This window comes from Chinchilla lanigera, unplaced genomic scaffold, assembly GCF_000276665.1.
Source record: "Chinchilla lanigera isolate Chin_1 unplaced genomic scaffold, ChiLan1.0 scaffold00083, whole genome shotgun sequence".
Taxonomy (NCBI): domain Eukaryota; kingdom Metazoa; phylum Chordata; class Mammalia; order Rodentia; family Chinchillidae; genus Chinchilla; species Chinchilla lanigera.
The window spans coordinates 9,414,556-9,428,204 of record NW_004955484.1 but is presented as its reverse complement, the minus strand read 5'-3'; the positions used below and the strand labels follow the sequence as shown (position 1 = coordinate 9,428,204).

Here is a 13,649-nt window from a genome sequence, read left to right as displayed (position 1 = left end):
CAGGTCGGGTTTATCAGGCAGTGTGGCCTCCTCTCCACGCTAGAGTAGAGTTAGTGGTTTGTAGGTAGAGTGGCAAGAAACGTCCCAGTGGCTCCCTGTTCTGTATTGTTGGGGTTACTCACTGACTGCTTGCACAGCCTTCCCCAATTTATCTAGTCTCTGATGCGCCTTCCTCAGCCTCCCAGTGCTGGGATTATAGGGATGCGCCACCACGCCCGGCCTTTTCGTCGTCTTCTGCGGTTAGATATTTGCTGACGGCCCCAGGAGTTTTACGTTCCTGCGTACAGATAGGAATTGCGCCACGTTCCCTGAGCCGGTGCAGGGCGGAAGCAGAAGCGGCGAAGAAGGTTCCGTCGGCTTGGTGGCCGGGAACGGAAGCGGAAGTGGCAGCGGCGCCGGCCTGGCCTGGCCTGGCTCAGGGGAGGCGGCGGGCGGGCGCGATGGCGGAGGCCGGGCCGCAGGCCCCGCCGCCCCCGGGTACCCCAAGCCGGCACGAGAAGAGCCTGGGGCTTCTCACCACTAAGTTCGTGTCGCTTCTACAGGAGGCCAAGGACGGCGTGCTCGACCTCAAACTGGTGCGGCCTGGGCTAAGGGACGGAGGGGGGCATGGTGGGCCAGGCCTTGGCCGGTAGCGAGAACCCCTGGAGCGGCCCCGCTGAGTCCTTCTAGGGACGCCCGCCACCCATTTGCTCTCTCACAGGAAAGAGGCCCCGGGGACTTTTTCATTCATTCAGCCGAAGCCATTGAGCGTCAACTACGTGCTACGCTCGGGGTTGCAGGTGCTGGCCCTCGTGGCCCTTCCTGGCTGGCATGGGGAAAAAAGTGTCACAACAACCAGGTCTCTTTCCGCCCTGCGGTCCAGAGCTGCTGTACTGCCGTAGAGGCGCTGGGGGTTGGGAACCCAGGGAACCCTCTTCCCAGACCACCCCAAGGTAACCGGGATACACCCTAGAGTGGGGCTGAAAATGCACCACTCTGTTTTGTCTGCCAGGCAGCTGACACCCTAGCTGTGCGCCAGAAACGGCGGATCTACGACATTACCAACGTGTTGGAAGGTATTGGGCTGATCGAGAAAAAATCCAAGAACAGCATCCAGTGGAAGTGAGTGGGACTCTCTGTGGAAGGACAGTAGGATCTCATACTGCCAGAGGGGCTGGGGGCGTTGGGCGGAGGGTGCAGGAGACAGCAGGGGCCACAGGACCTGGAATTTTCAGCAGTCCCTCTCAGCCTCACTCCCTCGGCTCAGGGGTGTGGGGCCTGGCTGCAATACCCGGGAGATTGCTGACAAGCTGATTGAGCTCAAGGCAGAGATCGAAGACCTGCAGCAGCGAGAGCAAGAACTTGACCAGCACAAGGTGTGGGTGCAGCAGAGCATCCGGAATGTCACAGAGGACGTGCAGAACAGCTGATATCCTCCTGGTGGTCCCTGGTCTGGGGGAGTGGGAAAAGGGCCCTCTGATCCAGGTGGGTTTGTTCTGTGGTGCCCTGAGCCCTGTGCCTCTTGGGAATATGATCCTGCATCCCCTGTCTAGGTTCCAGCTCCAGGCTCCCTCTTCAAAAACCTTCCCTTTCCAGTCTTCGCCTGTGACCCCTCCTCGTGTGTAATCCAGGCTCTCTGAGAGAGCTTGTGTGTCAGACTTGTGTTAAAGAGTTGGGTCTCCTCCATGGTCTACCATCTGACACTACATGCAGGGCATTGGTCATTCTCCTTAACCCCCCACACCTTGGCCTACGTGACTCATGAGGACATCTGCAGATGCTTTGCTGGTGAGCAGAGCCTGGGTAGGAGGAGATGGGGGTGGGCCTGGGTTGGGAACCCAGGGGTGAGCCACAGGTCTTTGCATTGAGCTCTGTGGGGGTGAGCCACAGGTCTTTGCATTGAGCTCTGTGGCCAAGGAGAGTTCCACCTCTTAAGAGGATTCCTGGGGCCTGTCCAAAGAGGTATGAGGCAGGGTAAGTCCTTAGTTTAGGTGTCACTTGGTTGGAGGTCAACTACACTGAGAGGGTGCAAACATCCTGGGATGGGTCCTTGGATTTGTCCCTCCAGCATTGTATTTTGGATTTGGTTGTTTGGGCACGACAGAAGCACAAAGGAAAGAAAGAAAGAGAACACTCTCGTGTGCACACATTTTCTCATGCTATATGCAGAGGGCAGCAGCTCACGCTTTCAACCTGGTATTAGTTCAGTTGCATTGTGGGTATAGAAGCTTATCCTTCCCCATTCCATCTTGTATCCCCTAGACTTATTCTGGGAAGGGGCCATTGGCCTTGGCCAGAATACCTGTTTCTAGGGATCAGCATCATCAGTTTAGGAGTAAGGTGTTCATGGCCAGCCATCTCTCACTCCACAAATGTATTTGAACCCAGATTTCCTGGTCATTGAGACAGGGCTGCTAGAGGAGTTTTAGCTCTGCCCCAGCTGCTGTGGGGATGACAGATGCCCACTGTCGAGTCCTTTAGAGACTATAGTCCTATCTTGTTCCTGGGAGCAAGCATCTTCATTCTGAGCTCAGATTGAGCCTGTGGCCCTGACCCCGTTGTCTTTTTTGTTTTAGGAGACACTCTCCTGGCCATTCGGGCCCCGTCAGGCACCAGCCTGGAGGTGCCCATCCCAGAGGTGGGTGCTCAGCCTAGCCAGGCGATGTCAGCTGGTTGTGAGGGCTGGTTCTGGCTGTGGAGCCTGATAAGACCCGGGTGGGGCAGGTAGGGAGAGGCCTGTGGCTTGGGGTTATCTATGAGGATGAACAGCCTGAGTGGGAGAGGACACTGGCCCTGACCTAGAATAAAGCAAGAGCCATGCCTGTTTGCAGTTCTACTTTCCCCCGTCCCCTACCTCCAGGGCCTCAATGGACAGAAGAAATACCAGATTCATCTGAAGAGTATCAGTGGCCCCATTGAGGTACTGCTGGTGAACAAGGAGGCATGGAGTTCACCACCTGTGGCTGTTCCTGTGCCACCTCCTGAGGATCTGCTCCAGAGCTCATCCGCTGTTTCTACCCCTCCACCTCTGCCCAAGCCTGCCTTAGCCCAGCCTCAGGAAGCCTCACGTCCAAGCAGTCCCCAGCTGACCACCTCTACTCCTGTTCCTGGAAGCACTGAAGTCCCGGGGGTGACTGGCCCAGCAGCTGAGGTCACAGGTAAGGCACGGTGGGCAGCTGGTCATGGGCTTATCTTCTGGGGGCCCAGAGGCAGTAGTGTTGTAGAGCACCACAATCAGGATTGGAAAAGACTGTCAGAGATTGCTTTGCCCTGATCCCTGCCCCCCTCGTCTCCCTACTGTGCTAGTGAATGAGCCCTTTAAACAGGGAAGCTGTGAGTTTGTAAAGGGGCATCTAGTGGTGGCAGATTCTTCCAGATCTGTCGAGACTCATATATCCTGATAGCCCCTCTTAGACCATTGTTGTCCGTGAACCTTCCCTCTACAGGCCTTGTTCCCTTCATTGACTCATTTCTAGTTTTCCTTTTCTGGGCTGACTAGCAATGCCTGATTCCTTGATCTGGGAACCAGACGTACTGTGGTCATCCTGGCCGAGAGTTCTAGCCTAGCCAGTTTCAGTGACCCAGTTTCTGCCCCCATGTAACTGGGTTTGGGGATGTGGTTGCAGTGAGTGGTGACCCTGGAACTGGGAGCAAGGATGGTGGTGAGCTCCGTTCGCTCCCACTGGGCCCGGCCGTGCTAGACACCCGGCCACTGCAGTCTTCTGCCCTGCTGGACAGCAGCAGCAGTAGCAGCAGCAGCAGCAGCAGCAGCAGCACTAGCAGTTCATCTGAACCCAACCCGTCTACCTCCTTTGAGCCCATCAAAGTGGACCCCACAGGTGGTGAGTAACTGCCCTGCAGGGAGCAGCAAGAAGAGTAACCTCAGCCCAGTCCTAGGTCAGACACAACCTCCTCTGTCAGCTTCTGTCTGATACCAGAGCTCTACCAGCCAGGGTCAATGTGGAACTCCCTGCCCCTCCTATGTTCCATGTCATCTGTGTCTGGATTCCTTGAAAGAGTAATTCCTAATTCTATCCATCTTGATGGTCTACTCACCCTCGGATTGAAGCTGGTAGGACCCTGCCCCAGTTCTGTTGCAGTGCTATTCTTGATGAGGTGCCAAATCCAGCAGGTTCCTCTTTTGCTCCCTGCTGATACTCTTTCCTTTTTTGAGTTGAATGAGGCAGTTTTCTCTCTTACCTCACTTGCTTCTTTTCCATCTCTCCCTGATGCTTGCTTAACCATTGGCTCTTTGTAGGGCTTTGTCCCATTTGGCACCTGGGAAGAGCCCCAGCTCTGGAGAGTCAAATCTCCACTGTCTGGATCTGTTGCCTGAGCTCCATACCTCTCTCTATCTCTACTGCTATTTTCTGCATCTCCAGTGAATACCTTGTTCCTGCATGTCCTCAGTGAACCTATTTCATTCTAAAATTTGCTTTTCCATTTCTGTGGGCACACTTCCATTGGTCCTAGTCACCCACCCAGGCTTGACACCTGGATGTTACCCCAGTTCTCTCTCTTGCCACCTATCCACATTGGCCCAAAGAGTTGTCTGAGATGTCTCTTACTGTCTTGTATCCTCAGCACTCAGAATGACTACTGGCCATCTAGATTCTAGACATGTCAGCTCCCTTCCCTTTACTCTTACTGATAGAATAATCTTTCTGAAAGGTAACCCTGACTGTGGCAAGTGCCTTCAGGGCCAGGTGTGGTAGTGTATACCTGTAATCTCAGCACTGTGGAGGCTGAGGCAGGAAGATTAAAAGTTTGAGCCCAGCTTGGGCAATTTAGTGAGACCCTGTCTCAAAAAAATTTGTTCAAGGGCTGGAAATGTAGCTCTGTGTGAAGGCTCTTGGTTCAATCCCGAGTACTGCCCCCCTCAAAAAAAAAAAAGTGCTTTCATGGCTGGAATATAGTTCAGTGGTACAGTGTATACTCTGCATGTGTGAGGCTCTGAGTTTAATCCCTAGCACACCTACACATGCACACATGCACACACACCTTCAATGGCTCCCTAAGGTCAGCTGGTAAAAAAATCTGAGCTCCTAAGTTTGGCAAATGATGCCAGTCAGGATCCTCTTCAGTTTCATTTTCTTCTTCCCAAATGTGTTCTCATGGTCAAAGACTTGTGGGATCTTCACCCTGTAGCAGTATCCCCTGCCAAAGTGTGTACCTCCATCTCTGCCAAGTTACTTGGTCCAAGATATGGTCTCAGCCAGGCACATGGCAGGTGCTTAGCAAAAGTGAGAGCAGATGGGGCATCTTCCATCACACAGGACACACACAGAGCCCAGTGAGGGTTAGGAGTCTGTTGACCTTCTGCAGTGCCTCTGACATAGAGAGGCTGTACCCGTCACCTGTGATGGATCTTTGGTACCCTGGGCTCAGCACTGAATCAGTCAGGTCTAGCAAAGGAGACCAATAACCCACAGCTTGGCTCCAGACAGGGCCTATATTTCCTCAGCTATGTGGAGCCCCAGGGATGAGTGGTATAGGTTCCGAGGCAGGTGAGGGCTCTTTTGGGACCAGGCTGAACCTCTGCCTTGAGCACAGCTTTCTTGTCTTTCAGTTCTTGAACTCCCCAAAGAGCTGTCAGAAATCTTTGACCCTACACGAGGTAGGCCATATACCACCACGGGGCCAGGGGTAAGGGACATGGCTCATTGAGTGCTATGGTTGTTATTTTTGCCCTTCTGAGGACCTTTTTGTGCTTGGTACCCAGGGCAAAGGGTAAAGGGGAACCCCTTCATGGACTGTGGTTGGAGCCCGTGTATAACTTAGTTGTTTCTGTTCTCAGAGTGCATGAGCTCAGAGCTGCTGGAGGAGCTGATGTCCTCAGAAGGTGGGTGTCTAGGAAGGTTGGGGGGAATTTGGCTGTGGCCAGGGGCTTGGGTGGCTGCTGGATGGGTTCTTGGCCCAGGCCCTCAGTCTAGTGCTCTCTACAGTGTTTGCCCCCCTCCTCCGCCTTTCTCCTCCCCCTGGAGACCACGATTACATCTACAACCTGGATGAGAGTGAAGGTGTCTGTGATCTCTTTGACGTGCCTGTTCTCAACCTCTGACTGATAAGGACATGCCTTGTGTGGTCAGGACCCAGACTGAGCTGGGGCTGCCCGGGGATGCCCACCACCCGACCTCTGCATAATTGAGAGCCACAGACTCCTGGCTTCCCCAGCCTTCCCGCTCTGTACAGTTCTGGCCACACCTCCTACTCCTGCCCTGGCACTGGCACTGTGCTAGCAGGGTGGGAAAAGGGGCTCAGTCCTTTCCACCGTGGAGCCAAAGTGTTTGCCTCTCCTTTTCTGGAACCTTCCCCAGCCCCAGCCAGCTGCCACACAGTGGCACAAACCAGCCAGCGCCCGCATAGGGCAGCTTGTCTAGCCAGTTGCCCTGTTCCTGCTGTCCCCACCCAGGAGAGAAGCATGGGGTAGAGCTGGGCACTTGCCAGATACCACCCTAGCTAGCTTCCTTTCCTACTTGCTCACCCTACAGCTTCCCCTGGACCTTTCATGTGCCCCCTCTCCACCCCCCTTTCTGCTGATCTCTGAATCCTGGAAACCTACAGGTGGCCTAGGGGCGGGGGTGTTAACAAGATGGAAATGAGGTCTAGGAATCTGGGTAGGTGGGTCCCTGAGGCTTGGCCCAACCTCTTGATACCCTCTAATTTCCATTTATTCATTTACTCACATTTAGAGCCATTTACAAAGATTTAGAAAGATTTACAGTAATGAATGAATTCCTATATAAAGATTATTTTTATACTTTTTGCAGCAAAAGGAAATTGTAATATTTGTACAGTATCCGATTGAATAAAGACCATGCCTAAGGCTATCTCTGATCTGGTTCTTTGGGGCCTCTCCAGGGACAGTGCTGGATTGGTGGCAGGACTGGGTGGGTCACCTTGCTAGAATGGGAGGTGAGGCAACCTGCCCTCCCTGCCCCCACCTGCTGCACCTTGGCACGGGGCGGGGCTTCTGGCGGGGCGGGCGGGGCAAGCGCCGTCCTACCCTCCAGCTCCCGGGATTCCAACCCGGAACTAGCCCTGGCTCCCTTGGGAAGGCCGCAGCTCCTGGACGCAAGTAGGAAATTTCTGGGCAGTAACTGCGAGGCACCAGAACCAGGTCGCAGACAGGGACGCCTTCGTCTGTAGGGGCCCCAGAGTAGGTGCTCCCCGGGCTGGAGGTGGTGCGGCTCGTGGAAAGCGCAGGCACTCACGGCCGTCTGGAGCATGGCGCCCCCGCGGAACGTGGTGAAGATTGCCGTCCAGATGCGTGACGCCATACCGCAGCTCATCCAGCTGGACCAGGTCACCAGGCCTGTCCGCCCCCATGTGCCCTGCTGCCCACCTCTAGGTCGTTCCCTTTCCCCACGGGGTAGCCAACTCTACCCCTCCCTTAGGTCCCCCCTCCAAACTGTCTCCACTCCCGCCCCGTGCGTGACAGCTCCATTTGCAGGCAAAGCCCCTGGCCGCTGTGTTGAAGGAAGTGTGCGACGCGTGAGTGTGGAGGGCTGGGCTGGCTGGGCTGGGCTGGGGGAGGGGTGGGCCCCCAGGTGCCCCTGCCAGCCTTCCTGAGCTCCGCGCCCCGCAGGTGGAGCCTGACTCACTCGCAGCGCTATGCCCTGCAGTTTGCTGACGGGCGCAGGAGATACATTACCGAGAATGTGAGTCCCGTCCCCGCCCCACATACCCACCTATAATCCTCACCACACCTGCCCCTCATTCCAAAGACTCATCCTTCTCTTATCCGAATATGAACTTTCATTTTCTGACCCGCGAAACCCTCATGATAATGCAGCTGACCATTCCTCAGAGCGCTCTTTGACTTGGCTCCCCTTTTTGCTCTTTCTCCAGAACCGCGGGGAGATCAAGAATGGCAGCATCCTGTGCCTCAGCACCGCCCCAGTAATGTCCCTCTTGGCCCCACCTTTCTCCTGACTACCCCTCCGCTGTGCATCTTTCTATCTTGAGTCTCTGCCGCAGGTCTGGAGGCCTGGCCCCAGCCAGCAGGGCGCCACCTAGCGGACACCTGCCCCCTTTCTGTCCAACCTCCTCATTTCAGCCCTGTTCCCACCCTGGCCAGGACCTTGAAGCTGAGAGGCTGTTGGGTGGCCTGCAGAGTGCAAGTCGCGAAGGCCGCCGGGAAGCCCTGAGGCACCTCGTCCTGTTGGCCTCAGACATGACTTTTGCCCAGGAGGTCATCAGCCGTGATGGGCTTCAGAGACTAGGCACAATCATTGAGGATGGGGACGAGTGAGCACAGGGCTGTGGTGGGCTGGGGGGACGATGGGGCTTGGGACCTTGGTCTGGTCCTGCTCAGCCCCAGATGTCTCCCCCACACCCCAGTCTAGGGGAGGTGCTGGCCCTTGGGCTGAGGTCCTTCCTGGAGCTCATGGAGCACGGCGTGGTATCCTGGGAGACCCTCAGCATTCCCTTTGTCAGGAAGGTGGGTGGGATTTTCTAAGGGCAATAGGAGGGGGCAGTAGGGCAGTCCCAGGATCTGACTGTCCATGCTGGCAAGGTGAGGACAACCCCCTACTGCTCTTACAGGTGGTGGGCTATGTGAACATGAACCTGATGGATGCCTCTGTGCAGCCCCTGGCCCTCCGGCTGCTCGAGAGTGTGACTTTGAGCAGCCCTGCCCTAGGCCAGCTGGTCAAGAGTGAAGTGCCACTGGACAGACTGCTGGTGCATCTGCAGGTGTAAGGCTCTGGGGTGGGGTACACATGGGGGAGCAGGGCTGGGCCCTAGATGTTCAGTTGATCGCTGCACACCTCCTTCCATAGGATGAACCAGCAGCTGCAAACCAAGGTGATGGCATTGTTGACAGCCTTGTTGCAGGGGGCCAGCCATGCTGAACGTAAGGTGAGTGCCCACCCAGTGCCTGGATGGGAAGATGGCACCTGATGGACATTCTGCTCCACTCTGGAGCCAAATCACCTAAGTCTCCTTCCCATCCACTTCAGCACATGCTAGACTACCTATGGCAAAGGAACTTTCGTCAATTCATCTACAAGGTAGGAAGGGCCATTCCAGGGAGACCCCTCCCCACGGCTCTCCTCCCATCGAGCCCACAGTCTGCCTGTCTTCCAGAACATCATTCATAGTGCAGCGCCACTGGGTGATGAGATGGCCCATCATCTGTATGTGCTGCAGGCCCTCACACTGGGGCTTTTAGAGCCACGCATGCGGACACCAGTTGACCCCTACAGCCAGGTATGTCTTTGGCAGGGACACAGGTGGAGGGTGGCTTGGACTTGGCTTTGAATGTGTGATCTTTTCATGTGTGAGGTACCAGGGATTGAACTCAGGGCTTAACACATGGTAGGCCAGTGTTGTAGCACTGAGCTCCACCCCCATCCAAAATATATATCCTGACACCCTCCCCCAAAAAAACAATGACACCAGGAACAGCGAGACCAGCTCCAGGCCCTGCGCCAGGCTGCCTTTGAGCCAGAGGGCGAGTCCTTGGGCACTGGGCTAAGTGCTGACCGTCGCCGTTCCCTCTGTGCCCGAGAGTTCCGCAAACTGGGCTTCTCTGTGAGTGACCCCTACCCAAGTCCCCACCCAACCTCCCTCAGGCTGTGGTTTTTCCAGGAGCTGCAGCCCTTCCTGAGCTGCCTGTGCTCCCACACCCCCACCCCCAGAACAGCAACCCAGCACAGGACCTGGAGCGTGTGCCCCCCGGCTTGCTGGCCCTCGACAACATGCTCTACTTCTCCAGACAAGCGCCCAGTGCATACAGCCGGGTCAGTGACAGGTTGGGAGGCAGGGATGGCAGCACCCTCCCTTGGCAGGTTCCCCATGGGCTTAGCTGAGACTGCCCCATTCTCTACTCCTGCCATCCTAGTTTGTGTTGGAGAACAGCAGCCGGGAAGACAAACATGAGTGCCCCTTTGCCCGGAGCAGCATCCAGCTGACTTTGCTCCTGTGCGAGCTGCTCCACATTGGGGAGCCTTGTGAGTGGGGTTGGGCACAGTGTGGCCAGGGACAGGGGACGGAAGGGCAGAGAGGGCCAGGGGCTGTACACACTTTCTCCCTGAGCCCCTCCTGCCCCCCCGCTCCAGGCTCTGAGACAGCCCAGGACTTCTCACCCATGTTCTTCGGCCAAGACCAGAGCTTCCATGAGCTCTTCTGCGTGGCCATCCAGCTGCTGAATAAGACCTGGAAGGAGATGCGGGCCACACAGGAGGATTTTGACAAGGTGGGTGGGACAGGAACTGAGAGCCAGGGCAGAGGGCTGTTCTGGGAAGGGGCCCAGAGCTTAGACCCTGTGCTGAGCTTGAGGTGGCCCCAGGTCATGCAGGTGGTACGGGAGCAACTGACCCGAACACTGGCCCTGAAGCCCACCTCCCTGGAGCTCTTCCGGACCAAGGTGAACGCACTCACCTATGGGGAGGTGCTGCGGCTGCGGCAGACGGAGCGGCTGCACCAGGAGGGCACACTGGCTCCTCCCATACTGTGAGTTGCTGGGATAGGTCCACAGTCCTAGCTTACACCTTCCCAGGTGCCCTGTAGGCCATTCCTGGTTAGTAACTCCCAACCTCCCATCCAGGGAGCTTCGGGAGAAACTGAAGCCAGAGCTCCTGAGCCTAATTCGCCAACAGCGTTTGCTCCGCCTCTGTGAAGGGACGCTTTTCCACAAGATCAGCAGCAGGAGACGCCAGGGTCTCTGAGTGGGCAAGGAGGGGTGGGTGTGGCTGGGGTGAGGTCAGGGCCTTTCTCATCACTCCTACCCTCTTCCCTATTTCCCACGTAGATAAGCTGTGGTTCTGCTGCCTGTCCCCCAACTACAAGGTGCTTCAGTATGGTGATGTAGAGGAAGGCACTGGCACACCCACCCCAGAGAGCCTGCCTGAGCAACGTAAGAATGGCAGGACCACTCTCCCCCAATATCCCACGCCCTGGGGTTGCCTAGGGTCCCAGTGTCAGCCTAGTCTTCTTCCTGCAGTCCCTGTGGCTGACATCAGGGCACTCCTGACAGGCAAGGACTGCCCCCATGTCCGGGAGAAGGGCTCTGGGAAGCAGAACAAGGTGAGTGCAGCGGAGCAGGGGCTCCTTCCTTCCTGCCCCATTCCCTGCTAAGTATCTCTGCTGCCTGCTTCCCTAGGACCTCTGTGACTTGGCTTTCTCCATCAGCTATGACCGTGGTGAGGAAATGGCATACCTCAACTTCATTGCCCCCTCCAAACGGGATGTGAGTGTCAGGGCCAGGCTGAGTTGGGCTGATGGACAGGGGGCACAGACGGGCAGGCCCTCATGACCTGACCCCATCTGTCTCCAGTTCTACCTATGGACAGATGGGTTGAGTGCCCTGCTGGGTAGCCCCATGGGCAGCGAGCAGACCCGGCTGGACCTAGAGCAGCTGCTGACCATGGAGACCAAGCTGCAGCTGTTGGAGCTGGAGAATGTGCCCATCCCTGACCAGCCACCACCTGTGCCCCCGCCCCCCACCAACTTCAATTTCTGCTATGATTGCACCATTGCTGAACCTTGACTGTGAGGCTGGCCAAAGCCTACAGCTGCTGCTGCTGCTATAGCAGCTGCAAAAGGTGGAAGATAGAGAAGTACAGGCACCCTAAACAGCAAAGTTGCAGCAGAAATAAAGTCTGCTTGGCTCTTTAGGTACTGTGTCAAGCCAGCTCTGAACCTTGTGGGCCAATCCTGTGACAGACAGCGACAGGCATCCCTGTCTTCAAACTTAGCTAGTGAATGAAATAAGACATCAGTGGGATCACAAACTTGGCAGCTACTTTGGGACACTGGTGTTCTGAGGGAAGTGGTGCCAGGCTGGGACTGTTGCCCTTCTCCAAGATGAGTCCTAGTCTCCTTCAGCACTGGGCCTACAGAGAGAGATGGACTATGGTCTGCAGGCACCATTATCAGGGAGAAGTAGCAAGGTAGGAGACAACGCCCAAATCAATGCCTTCCTGGTTAGCCCCCATAGTCTGGAAGCCATGCTTTCAAAAGGTACATGACAGTCTGACTTTAGTTCTTAACCCTGCTTGGCAATGTCCTGTGTCCTCTATGGGGCTTGGTGACTTCTGGAGAAAGGCACAAAGGGAGAGATGTGAATCTGGGCCTGCTTTCTGCTTAAGGGCAAGCTTTAGATTCCCAAGGGCCTCCCCAGTCTGGTGATGCTGACAAGTGGGAATGCAGGAAGCCATGCATTCTGATTAAAACCTAACCCAACAGTGTGGATGACATGGGAGCCACAGATAGCCAGACCCCAGAAGACAGAAGTGGCAGGAATGTTTGGCTCAGCTAGAGGTCAGTCTGTGACCACAGACCTCAGGTCCCAGAGGCAAAGAAGACTACACCAGCGCAGAGGACTTACCTGGGAAGTTGAAAGTTGCCCTCACCCTGACTTCCTTCTCCATGCCACTTACTACTTCCCAGTTCCTCTGAAAATATGGTTTAACAGCATTAACCATCAATCTTTTACCTTGAAACATGATGAAATGGCACCTGTTTTAAAGAATATGCTGGGGTAACACTTGCCCCTCATCCCTCAGCTACATTTCCGATCCTCAGGCATCCAGGTTCCGGGAGTTCCCACCACACTTAGAACAGTCTGCTGTTGAGTTCAAGGTAGAAATCAGGGGCGGGGATCCCAAATCCTGTTAAGTCTCCCAATACTGTCAATTCCTCCTCAATGTCTCTTATCCTTCACCCATGCCACCATCATCTTTAGGCTTGTTCCTCCCATCATGTCAATACTGACTGGCTACTCCAATTGCTTTCTCAAACTGGATATGATTACACACACACACACACACACACACACACACACACACACACACACACACACACACTATATTCTTCAATGTCTTCCTATGTCCGTGGGTTAATGGTCCAGGTTGCCATGATTGAGCACTATGTTAAACTGGATAGGTTGAAAACATTTTGTGACTTAGCCCTTCCAACTGAGAGCCTATGCCCTGCAAGGGTTTTAGTGCTTGGCCCAAGCTGGCATCTTCCTTACACCCCTCCAGTGCCAGCTCTAGCTGCCCAGGTACACCACCATAGTTCTTTCTGCCTGGATTGCTCCCCTTCCTTCCTTTATGCCCATTCTTCACTGCCTTGATTCCCTTCCTGACCCTCTAGGTCAAGTTCATTGGGGCCCTGGCCCCAGGTACTTGTTATTCGAACACTGTACATCCTGCACATTGGAGTGACTGCCTGTTGGCTTATTTGCCTCCCCAGATGGCCTGAACGGAACCCAAGAGAGCTCTGGCATCCCTAAATCCCCACATGAAGCACAGTGCCTGACTACAGGTACCCAGAGAGTACCGGCTAGCTGCTCCTAGAGCTGATGGGCAGATAGATGGGACAGTGTGTGGAAATACATGGAAAGCTAGCTGGACAGACTTTCTCAGAGCTGCTCTTGAGAAGTCACTGGCACTTTAGCAGGTTGGGCTAGATGACCTCTAAATGACCCCTCTACCCAGATGCTGTCCTATTGCTTCCCCCATGCCCTCTGTCCCTTTCAAGACATCCTCACTGAATCAGGTATTAATCAGTTCTTCCTGGGGTCTGGCTTGAGACAGCGTCTTTGCATGTCAGGGTGTTGTGCAGGGAAAGGCCTCAGCCTCCTACTGTGTGGGGAAGACGCTAGGACCTGGTTGAGTTAGGCCAGTGTGGACCAGCCCTGAGACAGCATGGGGCACTTG

At 55.3% G+C, this 13,649-nt stretch overlaps 2 protein-coding genes across 7 annotated transcripts; both read left to right on the top strand.

Annotated features, from left to right (window-relative positions):
- The first annotated feature begins 378 nt into the window (after positions 1-378).
- On the top strand, positions 379-6,809 carry E2f4 (E2F transcription factor 4, p107/p130-binding). 3 transcript variants are annotated; one of them, XM_013503914.1, is made up of 11 exons: positions 380-575; positions 701-779; positions 996-1,101; positions 1,247-1,408; positions 1,724-1,767; positions 2,556-2,617; positions 2,840-3,137; positions 3,606-3,821; positions 5,549-5,596; positions 5,777-5,821; positions 5,925-6,809. In XM_013503914.1, exons 1-11 carry the CDS (start codon positions 441-443, stop codon positions 6,038-6,040), a joined length of 1,311 nt encoding a protein of 436 aa, XP_013359368.1. In that variant the 5' UTR covers positions 380-440; the 3' UTR covers positions 6,041-6,809. The 3 variants fall into 3 exon arrangements, with proteins under 3 accessions (XP_013359369.1, XP_013359368.1, XP_005403734.1); XM_013503915.1 differs by lacking the exon at positions 5,549-5,596 and having other exon boundaries at positions 379-575; XM_005403677.2 differs by lacking the exon at positions 701-779 and having other exon boundaries at positions 992-1,101.
- A 140-nt stretch (positions 6,810-6,949) lies between these two features.
- Elmo3 (engulfment and cell motility 3) lies at positions 6,950-13,632 on the top strand. Of its 4 annotated transcripts, XM_005403678.2 has the most exons (20): positions 6,953-7,284; positions 7,433-7,473; positions 7,568-7,640; positions 7,831-7,881; positions 8,060-8,229; positions 8,323-8,422; positions 8,527-8,678; positions 8,763-8,841; positions 8,943-8,993; positions 9,070-9,192; positions 9,385-9,516; positions 9,624-9,725; positions 9,827-9,935; positions 10,044-10,180; positions 10,274-10,437; positions 10,532-10,644; positions 10,736-10,840; positions 10,928-11,010; positions 11,087-11,173; positions 11,261-11,600. In XM_005403678.2, the coding sequence occupies exons 1-20, from the start codon at positions 7,207-7,209 to the stop codon at positions 11,471-11,473; spliced, it is 2,163 nt and encodes a 720-aa protein (XP_005403735.1). In that variant the 5' UTR covers positions 6,953-7,206; the 3' UTR covers positions 11,474-11,600. The 4 variants fall into 4 exon arrangements, with proteins under 4 accessions (XP_005403736.1, XP_005403735.1, XP_013359358.1 ...); XM_005403679.2 differs by lacking the exons at positions 11,087-11,173; positions 11,261-11,600 and adding an exon at positions 13,183-13,632 and having other exon boundaries at positions 6,950-7,284; XM_013503904.1 differs by having other exon boundaries at positions 7,191-7,473; positions 7,831-7,959.
- The last annotated feature ends 17 nt before the right edge of the window (positions 13,633-13,649 follow it).

Coding starts and splice junctions, on each gene's coding strand:
- E2f4 (XM_013503914.1), top strand. CDS start 441: ATGGCGGAGGCCGGGCCGCAGGCCCCGCCGCCCCCGGGTACCCCAAGC. Junction 1,102..1,246: donor AAGAACAGCATCCAGTGGAA/GTGAGTGGGACT, acceptor CCCTCGGCTCAG/GGGTGTGGGGCCTGGCTGCA. Junction 1,768..2,555: donor CATCTGCAGATGCTTTGCTG/GTGAGCAGAGCC, acceptor TTTTTGTTTTAG/GAGACACTCTCCTGGCCATT.
- Elmo3 (XM_005403678.2), top strand. CDS start 7,207: ATGGCGCCCCCGCGGAACGTGGTGAAGATTGCCGTCCAGATGCGTGAC. Junction 10,841..10,927: donor AGAGAGCCTGCCTGAGCAAC/GTAAGAATGGCA, acceptor TTCTTCCTGCAG/TCCCTGTGGCTGACATCAGG. Junction 11,011..11,086: donor GCTCTGGGAAGCAGAACAAG/GTGAGTGCAGCG, acceptor CTGCTTCCCTAG/GACCTCTGTGACTTGGCTTT.